Source organism: Balaenoptera musculus, chromosome 16 (assembly GCF_009873245.2).
Source record: "Balaenoptera musculus isolate JJ_BM4_2016_0621 chromosome 16, mBalMus1.pri.v3, whole genome shotgun sequence".
In the NCBI taxonomy this organism is placed as follows: domain Eukaryota; kingdom Metazoa; phylum Chordata; class Mammalia; order Artiodactyla; family Balaenopteridae; genus Balaenoptera; species Balaenoptera musculus.
Window position 1 is genome coordinate 7,762,533 of NC_045800.1, and position 11,878 is coordinate 7,774,410.

The 11,878-nt window shown below is 49.6% G+C and overlaps 1 protein-coding gene across 1 annotated transcript; it reads left to right on the forward strand.

The window, feature by feature from the left end:
- The first annotated feature begins 6,164 nt into the window (after positions 1 to 6,164).
- NKX1-2 (NK1 homeobox 2) lies at positions 6,165 to 11,188 on the forward strand. The gene is made up of 2 exons (XM_036828946.1): positions 6,165 to 6,434; positions 8,214 to 11,188. The coding sequence occupies exons 1-2, from the start codon at positions 6,224 to 6,226 to the stop codon at positions 8,936 to 8,938; spliced, it is 936 nt and encodes a 311-aa protein (XP_036684841.1). The 5' UTR covers positions 6,165 to 6,223; the 3' UTR covers positions 8,939 to 11,188.
- The last annotated feature ends 690 nt before the right edge of the window (positions 11,189 to 11,878 follow it).

The window sequence follows — 11,878 nt, forward strand, 5'->3', positions numbered from 1 at the left end:
TCGCCAGGATCCAAGGGCTGGCCAGGGTCTCTGAGAAGGTAGCGTGCATGGGCAGGGGACCCACACACATCTTACCCAGAGCCTAGCCTGTCCAGGGACCAAGGCTGCACAAGCAGCTGGAAGAGATAGTGAAGAGCCTGGCATTCAGTGCAGGGGTCTTTAGTCTTCACCCCACGAACCACAGTAGCCATGGAAACACCCAAACAGTGAAGGTGGGGTCACTTGACATATGCATGGCTGGAGTGGCAAACTTGTGACCCACAGACCTGTTTCTGATGGCCTGATTTTCAACACTGTGAATTGATTACCAGCATTGGAGATGTCACGTAAGAGGTCAGACTTCCAGTTTCTTTGAGGCAATGTGGAGATCTGGCAGCGCTGATCAGCCTTCCTGCAAGGGCACCATCCACCAGGTGGAGGACCAGCAGCCCTGCAACGTGAGTCGCAGGTACTCCAGGAGTTTGCATACCCATGCTAGGTGAACAGCCTGCTGGGGCAGCAAGGATGGAGGCAGGGAGGCCAGGAAAAGAAGATTAAAGGCATGAATAACAAAGGACGAAATAATGCCATTTGCAGCAACATGGAGGGACCTGGAGATTATCATACTAAGTCAGTCAGACGGAGACAGACAAATATCATATGATATCACTTGCATGTGGCATCTAAAATACGATACAGGTCTTCCCTGGCGGTCCAGTGGTTAAGACTCCGCACTTCCACTGCAGGAGGAGCGGGTTCAATCCCTGGTCAGGGAACTAAGATCCTGCACGTCACTTGGTATGGCCAAAAGTTTTAAAAAATAAAAATAAAATAAAATATAAAATAAAATAAGATACAAATGAACTTATTTACAAAACAGAAACAGACCCACAGACATAGAAAACAAACTTATGGTTACCAGAGGGGAAAGGAGGTGGGGGAGGGATAAACTAGGAAATTGGCATTAGCAGATACAAACTACTATATATAAAATAGATAAACAACAAGGTCCTACTGTATAGTACAGGGAATTATGTTCAATATCCTGTAATAAACCATAATGGAAAGGAATACAAAAAATATATATATATCTGAATACATATATATTTGAATCACTTTCCTGTATACCAGACACAAACACAGCATTGTAAATCAACTATACTTCAATTAAAAAAAAAAGATTGAAGGCATGAAATTTGGGCACAGAGGTGGGGAACAGAGGACTTTGTCCCCTGTCTTGCAGGAAATCACCCAAGAATGATAGATCATACAGGTCTCCATTCAACCAGGAAGCAAGTGCTTCATATACTTGCCAAGCCCTACCTTTCTCCCTTGTCTATATTCTGCCTGTGCCTCTCTTTGTACAGTATGAACATGGCGTATGATACTCACGGTCAGAAAGAGCCTGCATTGTGTCCCTGTTCCTTCTGCCTCTGTCCTTCCCCAATTCTCTCCTCATATGTCCTCAGCTTGTCACTTGGCATTTTTCCCCCATTCTCTTTCTCCCAATGACATGTCTCTACTTTTCCAGATGCCCAGAGCAATTTGGTTTGCCTGGCAATTCCCTTCTCTTGGGTTTCTCCTGGGAATATCTTAAAATGTTAGAAAACACTGAATGTAAGAGCTTCCAAAACTGCATCCCAAAACCTGCACCACGGTATCCTCCCAGGCAGTGCCTGGGCTCAAGTCATTTTCTCAGAGGTCCTTTTCCATATCTCATTTCTGTGTGTAACTTTGAAGGAAAGCCGTTTGATAAATGTCTACAATTGGACTTCACCCTGGGGCAGGAATGTGACTTCCTTTAAGAGAAGAACTTTACTGAACCAGGCTCTGAAATCTCACTTCCCTGGTTCAAATCTCAACTTCACCACTTCCTAGCTCTGGGGTCGTGGGCAAACTTGCTCTTAAGCTTGGTTTTCTCGACTGTAAATTGGGGATACAAGACTGCCTGCTTCATGGGGTCGTGCATGAGGAGGGTTAAATGAAATAACCCAAAGTAAGCAAAAGCTTAGCCAAGTGCCTGGTCCAGAGCAAGTGCCCAAGAAAGAAGAGCAATTATTGTTAATACTAATTGTCGCTATCAGGACAATACCCCCTCCCATTGTTTTATCACCTTCTTTGATGCTTCCTCCAAATTTCTGAAATAAAGAAATTCATTTTTTTTAACGTGTTGATTTCCAAAAAGAAATACTGATTTCTTAAAGCAAGATATATTAAGTAAACATTTTTATTTTGGTTGCAGACTGGGGACAGGTGGGAAGGCTGCACTTTAAGCTTTCACAAATCAAAGTCTCCGAAGTAGGTTTTTAAAAGGAATACTTGCTCTGTTTGGCAGCCAGAGTTCAAAGCCCTGAGGGGAAATGGTAAACTAGCCTTTAATTGTAAATGAACTCTCCAGCAACAAGAGGTACAGAGTCAAGTAAACATTTAACAACTGATTCTGCTGCTCTCAGTAGTTTCTTTTTAACATCCAGTGCCTCGCCCCTCCCATTTTGCAGCCAGATTTCAGTTAAAGAAGTACGTGGTTCACCACTCCCCCTTTGTCACCAAGATGTGCCTTATGAAGCTGTCTCTTGGCATTAATGTCCTACCCCGTGGGCTGGCCCAAACTGCAGGGTTTTACCTAGAGAATTTAAGTTGTATTTTATTTCAGGAACGTAAGATTTTATCTAAGGTGCTTTAACACAGCTCCGAAGAGTGCTCTCCCTCTGCATATACTGCAAATTCTTTCCATTGTTAACACTGTTCACGGCTCAGGCAGCAGCTTCTCAAGGCTGTGCTGGAATTATAGGCCACTTTGTTTGTGGAATAGCTCGGGAAGCTTGGCACCATTGATTTGCATCAGTGCCTCTGGAATAGACTTTGCCTTCTCCTTAAAGATACTATCTAAACTGTGAAATTCATTAAATAGCCCCAGAAATGGATCAGGTTATTTAACACGACATCCCTAATGGCGCAATATCTCAGCTGTCTGCACTGATAGTGAACATTGTCTTGGATAGTGTTATCAGCCCAGGACACCCGCTATGAATATTGATCCCGAGCTTGTTACAGCCATCACTTGCCATCAGGACAGGTCAGGGATGGAACCCACCTAGCATCAAAGCAAATTAAAGACAGCACTCAGGCGGAATTTTAATGCCCACGCTGAAAACACAAATCAACTCCATGCACAGGGGGAAAGTGGCTTGCTGGCTATGGATATCCTTATTATATAGGAACACCTTGTGTATAAATACACGCATGAGGACGTTAGCAAGTCAACACATCTCCAAACTGTTCCTATATGAAGTCTCACTGCCTCTAGTCATTTACAAAGCAGGTGGCCAGAAACACAGTTCCCCAAGGCACCCCCTCCCCTCACCAAATTGAAGAATTTAACCTGTTCTTTGGGTGGGGTGCTTCTCTTTAAGTTGGGTGAATAAGAGGGCGCATTTTCTATTCCTGCAATGTGGATGGGAGACACCGCGGTGTTTCCGGTGGCATCTGTCTCCAGACGCCAAGTCCTGAGTGCAAGGGTTCACATCACCTTGTGCTGCACTGAACACACATATCAAAAATAAAGGAAAAATAAAGGACAAGGAAAAAAGAAAGACAACTAATAGGAGTTCTTAAAGATTCACAGTCTTAAAGCACATGGCCTTTATGTGTTCCTGACTTTCCAATTTGTTGCTCCTACTCTTTCTGCTCCTTTTCTATATTTAACACCTGTGGACCTCAAAGGAAAAATGATTCATATTATTTGAACAAAATTTTTGGAGACAATTGATAAAGTGAAATGAAAATGACCCACGTTTGGCCTGCCCTGGCTTCTGCGCCTTACATGTCCCTCTGGTTGGGGGTATTCGGTGCCCTCTGGAATGCCAGCCCACCTTCCTGTGAAAGTGGTTTCAATATTTCTTACAGAACAGATAAGAAGAGGGACCATGGGAAGCCAGAAACGTCCATTCTGGAGCTCCCTTAAAGAGATCTATTTCTAGCTACCTTGAAGAACCTAAATATGAAAAAATATGAATGTGGGTAGAAAAATGTAAAAGGGGACTGGGATCATTGGGGAGGGAGAAAGGAAAGAAAGATTTTTTTAAAAAATATTTATTTTATTGACGTATACTTGATTGACAATGTTGTGTTAATTTCTGCTGTACGGCAGTGACTCAGTTATACATATATACATTATTTTTCATATTCTTTTCCATTGTGGTTTATCACAGGATATTGAACACAGTCCCCTGTGCTATACAGTAGGATCCTGTTGTTTAAGAAGGTTTTTGTTTTTTTTTTAAATCAAGTGAGAACTGGGTGAGAAAGAGTTGTCAAAACAAAAAACAAAGTACCCTACCTGTGATCTGGAAGGTCCTGTGATTGGCAATCCAGGTTCCTGGGTACCACAGTTTAGTGCCATGGCCACCTGCTTTGATTTTCCCAAGGCCCACATTCCCTCTGATGGGAGGTGGTCCATTGGGCTTGGCCAGGGCACTTCCTGTTCTGATTTCCTTTTAAAAGCACAATCCATCTCTGCTTTAGGACTGAAGCTGGCTTGAATTTCGGCAGGGCTTTAAAGTCCCCAGGGAATACAGTGGCCGCCTCTGGGAGGGGCCACGAGGTTTGAATGAGAAAAGTTCCTAGAAGCTGGCCTGTAAGACCTTCTCTACAATAACGGAGGGGATTAGCAGCACACACCCCTCCCTCCTCCCCCACCGCACTTCAGTGAGGTTTCTCCTCCCCTTCCTACTCCTACCTGACCGGACAATCTTAATTGCCAAGTCATTGTTTGGAAACCCCATGGGGCAGGGAAGAAAGGGACAACAGCCTTAGAGGTAGTTCTGGGCAGAGGGGTAGGAGAAGCCTCAGAATCTGCCGCTGAGATAAATGCTTAGCGCTCAGACTGCTCCCCAAACAACAAAAGGGAAAAAAAGAATGTTAAGAAGGGCCTGGCTGGTGGAAGCTTCCACGAGGACTGATGTGCACCAGCCCACGGGACTTGGTGGGGCAGATGGAAGCTTTTACAACTGTCTCTCTTCTTTGATCTTAAATCCAAACCGGGCAAACACCTTTTAACCTTTTTCTTCTTGGGGCTAGGGGGAGGATGAGGGTCAAAGATGCAACCTGATTCCCAGAGACCCAACATCTGTGCACATGATCAAATCTGTGACTCTGAAGAAGGCCTGAAGGGCATCAGGCACTGTGCTTGGCGTCTCTGCCGGCCTGGGCAGCCACCCTCACCTGGCTCACCTGCCCTCACCAGAGCATCTCACCTGGCTCTGAGACCTCAACCCGCAAGGTTTCCAAAGCGGCAAGTCATCTTGGTGGGGGCTCAGACATCTCTCCAAAACCCCTGCTGCCCTCTGACCTCCAGAGTGGAAGGGAAAGCCTCTGACACAGTGCGGGACTTTCTTTCGTTATTTCCTAGCGAGCGGGACGTACTGAAAAGAATAATGGTCCGGGAAAGAAGACCTGGGTTCGAATCCAGACTCTGTCACCGACTAACAGTGACCCTGGGCAACGTCACTTCTCATCTTTGAACCTTAATTTCCTCATCTTAAAGCTGGGATAAGAGTCTTGCCAGGCCACGCCCACCGCACAGGGATGCTCAGAGGATCAAACGAGATCGCGCAGGTCTAAGGGCTTTGTAAACTGTAAACTGTGAGAAAATGAGGGCTTTTAAATCCGAGGTGATCAGGTCTGAGGCCATTACTGTGATTCACTGGCGAGGCAGGAGATATGTTGAGCATTGCCTTGAAGTAATCAGTGCTGGCCTCAACTGCATCTCCAATTCAAAGGCGGGTGCACTGGGGGAAGGGTGCAAATCGCAGCCCAAGCCAGGGTGGGTGTATTGGGAGGATCTCCGGGACCAAAGCGTCCGGACTTCCCTCCCTCGCGCACCCCGAGTTCCCGCAGGTCGGGCGGAGGAGCGCTGAGCCGGCGGCGCTGTCCCGGCGGGAGCGCGCACCAGACTCACGAAGGCGCCCCCTCGCCGAGGCTAGAGGTCCCCGAGCCTTAGTCTTGGGGCTGCTGCGAGCGCGCCCTGCACTTGGCGGGGGCCTGGGCAGCCCAAGTGCCAATCCGCGCTCAGCCCCCCGCGGCTCTCTCCACGCCCCCCCTCCACGCCCCCCTCCCCAGCTTCACTTGGCCGCCCCGACCCTCCTACCGGCTGAGAACTGCGGCCGAGCCACAGCCGAAGGCAAGCCCGAGCGCGGCCATCCCGGACTCCGCGCCGCCGGCCTCCGGCCCGCGGGCGGCGGGCATGCTAGCATGGCAGGACGGCGGGGCCAAGGCGGCTCCCTCCCACCACAAGATCTCCTTCTCGGTTCTGGACATCCTGGACCCTCAGAAATTCACCCGCGCTGCGCTCCCAGCCGTGCGCCCTGCTCCCCGGGAAGCCAAGAAAAGTTTGGCAGAGGCCGAAGCAAGGAAGGACTCCAGCCGGCACCCGGCCCGGCAGCGACAGACGCCTGGTAAGGATGCGAGGCGGCCTCCGGCCCCGGAAAGCCCCAGCTTACATGATGCGATGGGAAGGTGGGAGGGAGAGCCGTGGATCGGGTGAGTAGCCCTTAGCGGCGTCTTCCCCAAGGGGAGAAGGCGCACAGGACCAGGCGCGTAATTAAACTGACGCAGAAAGGGGGCCCCCAGCATCCCGGGTCAGGGATTTGCCACCGAAGCCTGTCCCTGCTCACCCACTAAGCAAGCAAGCACCCCAGCTCTGATTTACTCGCAGTGGAAACTCTTACCCAGCGCCCACCTCGTCCAGGCTCATTCATTTATTGGGCGTTTAATTGTCCCCTGTGTGCCAGGACCTGGGCTAGAGACTGGGATAAAAGTCAGGAAAAACTTCAGAACCTGCGAGGTAGACAGCATCCTTAACGAGGTAGACAGCATCGTCTCTCCATTTTCAGGATGAGGAAGCTGAGGCTGAATCATGTGTCCAAAGTCTTAGTAGGCAGTGATGTCCGGTTTTCGCACCCAGGGCCCACTTCCAACCATCCAGAGACAGCTGCAGAGACTCCGCTCTCCCGCACGCTCACTCTCCCCAGACCCAATCGTTGACTGGGCTGGGGCCGGAGTGGGGTGGGGTGACGGGAGGCTGTTGGTCCTTTCTCCCCGAAACCCTTTTTGATTTAACCACTAACTCTGGGAATTCCTTGGCGGTCCAGTGATTAGGACTCCACCTTCCACTGCAGGGGACACGGGTTCGATCCCTGGTGGGGGAACTAGGATCCCACAAGCCGCGTGCGGCAAAAACAAACAAATAAACAAAACAACTCCTAACTCTGGAGGGCACCTGACGAGGGGTCCAGGAAAGTCTGTGTCTGAAAGGAAAGACAAAAAACAGCAGGACCCAAGTTGGGTGAGGCGTGGGCACGAGGTTCCCTGGAAGGACGCCAAAGATCGGGGGCTCAGGTCAGGGAGAAGCTTGACGTCTCGGCAGCTCCCCCGCTTCCCTTCCCCAAGTTTAGCGGTGATTGTCTGGGGCTCTGGGCGCCTCTGGCGGCTGCGCTTGGGCCTGGGCGGTCTGCCTGGTAATTGTTCGGATCGCCCCTCGCAGGGGCCGCGCTCCCCTTTCCCCACCCCCATGATCGATATTCTATTACTGGCGCCTGCATATCTCCTGCCCGCAGCTTGCAGGTACCGACTTCAAACCCCCTTTCCCTGTCTGATCCTAATATTGTTCGATTAAAACTTACCTTTAATAGATGACATCTATCGATCCGGCCCCGCACAAATCTGAAACTCCATTAACACGGAAGGAGAGAGAAGATGGGAAAGAGGGAATTTCACTTTAAAAGGGAGGAGGGGGCGCTTAATAACTTCTTTTTTAATTGCCGGCAGTTCCAGGCCAAAATAGGCTTCTAGGGACTGGGGAGACAGCCCCAAATGCACTTGACATATAGATGGCTTAATGTACAAAGATAAGGTAGTCCAATAAGGTCGTTATTTTTTCTTAATGCGTGGTGTCACTCATTCATTCGAAATACACTTCTCGGACGCCTACTAGGTAGTAGGTGGGTGAAGAGAAAGCGGGCACTGCAACCCTAACCCCCACCTCCTGGAAAGGGCTTGCAACTAAGAGCGGTCGTGGGGGTGAGGGCAGGGAGCGCAATTCCGGAGAGGGGCAGGGCTGGGCTCTGGGTTGGGCAGAGAGAGCTGCCTGCTCTGGGGAGGACAAGGACCAGGTCTGGGGACCAGGACCGGCCGGGTAGCTCCGGGCTTCTGATCACCGTCCCCTTCTCCCCTAGATGCTGCGGGCCGAGGCGCCGGCTTGGCGTCCCCCCTGGAGGGCTCGGAGGCGGAGGAGGCGGAGGAGGAGGACGTGGAGGACGTAGGGCGGCGGCGGCGGCGGCGGGAGCGGACTGCGCGCCTGCAGGAGGCCCGGACGCGCTCCCCCGAGGCCCGGGCCGCGGCATCGGTGGCGGCGGAGAGCAGCGCGGGCGGCCTCGCGGGCTCCCCGGGCTCGCCGGGCTCCCCGCGGCCCCGGCGCCGGCGCTCAGAGCCCAGCTGCTCCAAGCCGCGGCGCGCGCGCACCGCCTTCACCTACGAGCAGCTGGTGGCCTTGGAGAACAAGTTCCGGGCCACGCGCTACCTGTCTGTGTGCGAGCGCCTGAACCTCGCGCTATCGCTTAGCCTCACTGAGACGCAGGTCAAAATTTGGTTCCAGAACCGCAGAACCAAGTGGAAGAAGCAGAACCCCGGCGCCGAAGGCGCGGCGCAGGCGGGAGGTGGCGCGCCCCAGCCTGGGACTTCGGCGGGGGCGGGGGCGGGCGGCGGCGGCGGCGCGGGGGCCAGCCCGGGTCAGCTGGGCCCGGCCGCGCATCCTTTCCAGACTTTCCCCTCCTACTCGGCGGCCAACGTCCTCTTCCCGGCCGCCGCCTCCTTCCCGCTGACAGCCGCCGCCGCCAGGGGCTCCTTTGCGCCCTTCCTCGGGCCCTCCTACCTGACCCCTTTCTACGCCCCACATTTATGAACCCGGAGCCCCTCGGGCCCCACTTCGTCCGGATTTACCAGTGATTGGCGTGGACTTGTGGTCCCCACCCCACGGAGGGGCGCCAGCGCGCAGGGACTGCCCCCTCCTGGTGCGCGGGTGTCTGCGCGCCCCTTCCCTTCCCGCTGCCGGGAGGCGCCGCCAGAGGGCAGGGAGAGGCCGCCTGCCGCCTCCCCGCCGCGCTGAACCCTTGAATTCACGCGGTCCACTAAAGGGGGTCAAGGATCTGCCACCTTTAAAAGTGTCCGGAGACGGAGGCTGTCCTTAAGCCTGCCCGTGTCTGGACCTTGTTCTTCACTTTCGGTCAGGCTTAATTCAGTTCAAGGGTTCTTTCTGAGGGTCTGGGTGTTCGGCGGCGCGGGGCTAACCCAGCCGCGGGGATGGTGTCCAGAGGGAGACAAGACCCTCCCTCCAGCTGCTCACACCTAGGATGGAATCTTCAAAGACTGTGGCTCACTCAGAGGGTAAGGAGCTTTCCCTTTTCACAGCTGATTGTTTCCCATTTCATACTCGATTATTGGCCCAAACCCAGCGATTCCTTCCAAATACTGAACAAAGTTGGAGAGAGCTGAGTCTGTGAGCTCACACTGCCGCCGTGAAATGGACTATTTTTTAAATGCTTAACACTCTACATTTTTAGGTCTTCGTTTAAGATTAGGACTTGAGCTCAACTCTTGTTCCAAACAGTCTCTCCACAGGCTATTCCTGAGAAAACGTGTACCTGATTTTTCGGAGAAGACCGGAAGTTCTTTTGGGAAATGCAACAGCTTTATAGCTAGACTTGCCTGCTGAAGTAGACGCACTTCCACACCACTGCAAGTTTTGAGAACAGCCTTGATGAACCACGGCTATGGCCCCAAAGGCATAAAAATAACAAAGAGACAAATGGCTCAGCTAAAATCTTGAGGTCTATGCATGAGACTGCCCATTTGGGTATGCAGTATTTGATACTGTAAAACTTCAGTCTTGGCTAATATGTCTGTTCCAGCAAATCCTAGGCTCCCAATAGTGATCGAACCCGGGGGAGAGTTCGCACCTCCAGCACACGCTGCAGTCATGAATTGGACTATTTTTTTAAAGCACAAACTCAACATTTTTAGAGCTTCAGCTAAGATTCTGACTTGAAAGATACTCTGTTCCACACAGACTCTCCAAGATGGCATGGTTAACAAGCAAAAGGTCGTTAGCTGTAAAAGAAATAATTTTGGGGTGTAAAAAGCTACCATGGAAGCAAAAAGCATATTTATGATGGATTCAACTGCAGTAACTTAATATATGGATGAGCATTCTAACTGCTGCTTTTGTTATCTCCCTTAAGAATTAGTTCTGTAAAATTCTCTTGCTGGCTTTGTTTGGAATACCCTTCCTTTAGTTTTTTATGTGATATGATTTTTAGCCCGTATCTCAGAAAACCAGACCTCCCCAACTAGGTCACGTACGTTTCACTCTCACCTTTATTTGAGGACTTTAGGCCCAGTGATATCTATATGGATACCATATTCCTTGCTATTTCTTGGTAGCCTGTGTCATTAATAATTAAATTTAATGATCAATGGCTTCTTGTAAAGTAACAGCATGCTGTTTGGTATTATGAACACATGATATTATTATAACCTTGAAATATCTACTTCATTTATTATCGGGAATGAGAAAATATCACTTTCTTCCAAATTAAATGAAGACTTCACATTCATGGGACTCTCATAAGATTTGAGAATATGTATTATTTAATTATAATTTGTTAATTAGACTCTTTTCCTTTTATTCTGAAGAAGAAAAGTGTCCCCAAACAATGCATTATGACTTTCTAAAAGACAACTGATGCCAGATGAGATTCAAAATGCAGTTACTATAGTAGAGAATATTATTTTATTCACTTTACATATTGATAAACATTCCTTCAGTAACTATTTCTCAGTTTCTCAAAAGCAACTTTCCATGTATCCCGAGTAGGCAATTCAAATACACAGAGGCAAGTTCTGTAACAAAGAAGCTGAATTTCTGTAAGACTCGGGAAACATTCTATTCCTCTCAGGTACCAGAATCACAGGAGACTCCATTTGGAGAGAGGGACTGGGGAGGGAGGTGGGAGGCTTATCTGTCTATGGACTAGCATGGAGTGCTATACTTCCTGACCTTTCTTGTTTCTTCAGATTTTAACAGTGTAATGCTCGAAGTGTGTGACTTTGGACTTCTGCTGCTTTAAAAGGCCCAGTGGCTTTCCAACCAAATTCTTAGACTCAATCTATTGATGTGTTTGTCTAATAAATTTTGTTTGTAATAATTTCTTGTTTAATTATTTCTTGTTCTTTATTAGCAAAGCTTTTAAATAATTTTATAATTATCAGAGGTTGTATATATGTATTCCCATTCCCACCCCCCACCAACTAGCATTCATCAATAGAGGGTATCTTTACCCTAACACGACTTTTTTTTTTTTGAAAATCAATTTCAGGGGCTTCCCTGGTGGCTCAGTGGTTAAGAATCCGCCTGCCAATGCAGGGGACATGGGTTCGATCCCTGGTCCAGGAAGATCCCACATGTCGCGGAGCAACTAAGTCCGTGCGCCACAACTACTGAGCCTGCGCTCTAGAGCTCGCCAGCCACAACTACTGAAGCCGGCGTGCCTAGAGCCTGTGCTCCTCAACAAGAGAAGCCACTGCAATGAGAAGCCTGTGCACCGCAACGAAGAGTAGCCCCCGCTGGACGCAACTAGAGAAAGCCCATGCACAGCAACAAAGACCCAACACAGCCCCCCCAAAAATAAATAAATTAATTAATTAAATAAATATTTTTAAAAAAGAAAAGAAAATCAATTTCAAAGCACCAAAGACAGCCGGTGCAGAAGGTCACCGAACACTAACAGTTGCTTTGTGGCTTTGGAATCTTTTTTTTCTTTTTTTTAAGATTTTTTTTGATGTG

What these genes read in the sequence shown, in the direction of transcription:
- NKX1-2 (XM_036828946.1), top strand. Translation starts at nt 6,224, where the DNA reads ATGCTAGCATGGCAGGACGGCGGGGCCAAGGCGGCTCCCTCCCACCAC. An exon ending in CCGGCAGCGACAGACGCCTG is followed by an intron (nt 6,435 to 8,213) that starts GTAAGGATGCGA and finishes CTTCTCCCCTAG; the next exon opens with ATGCTGCGGGCCGAGGCGCC.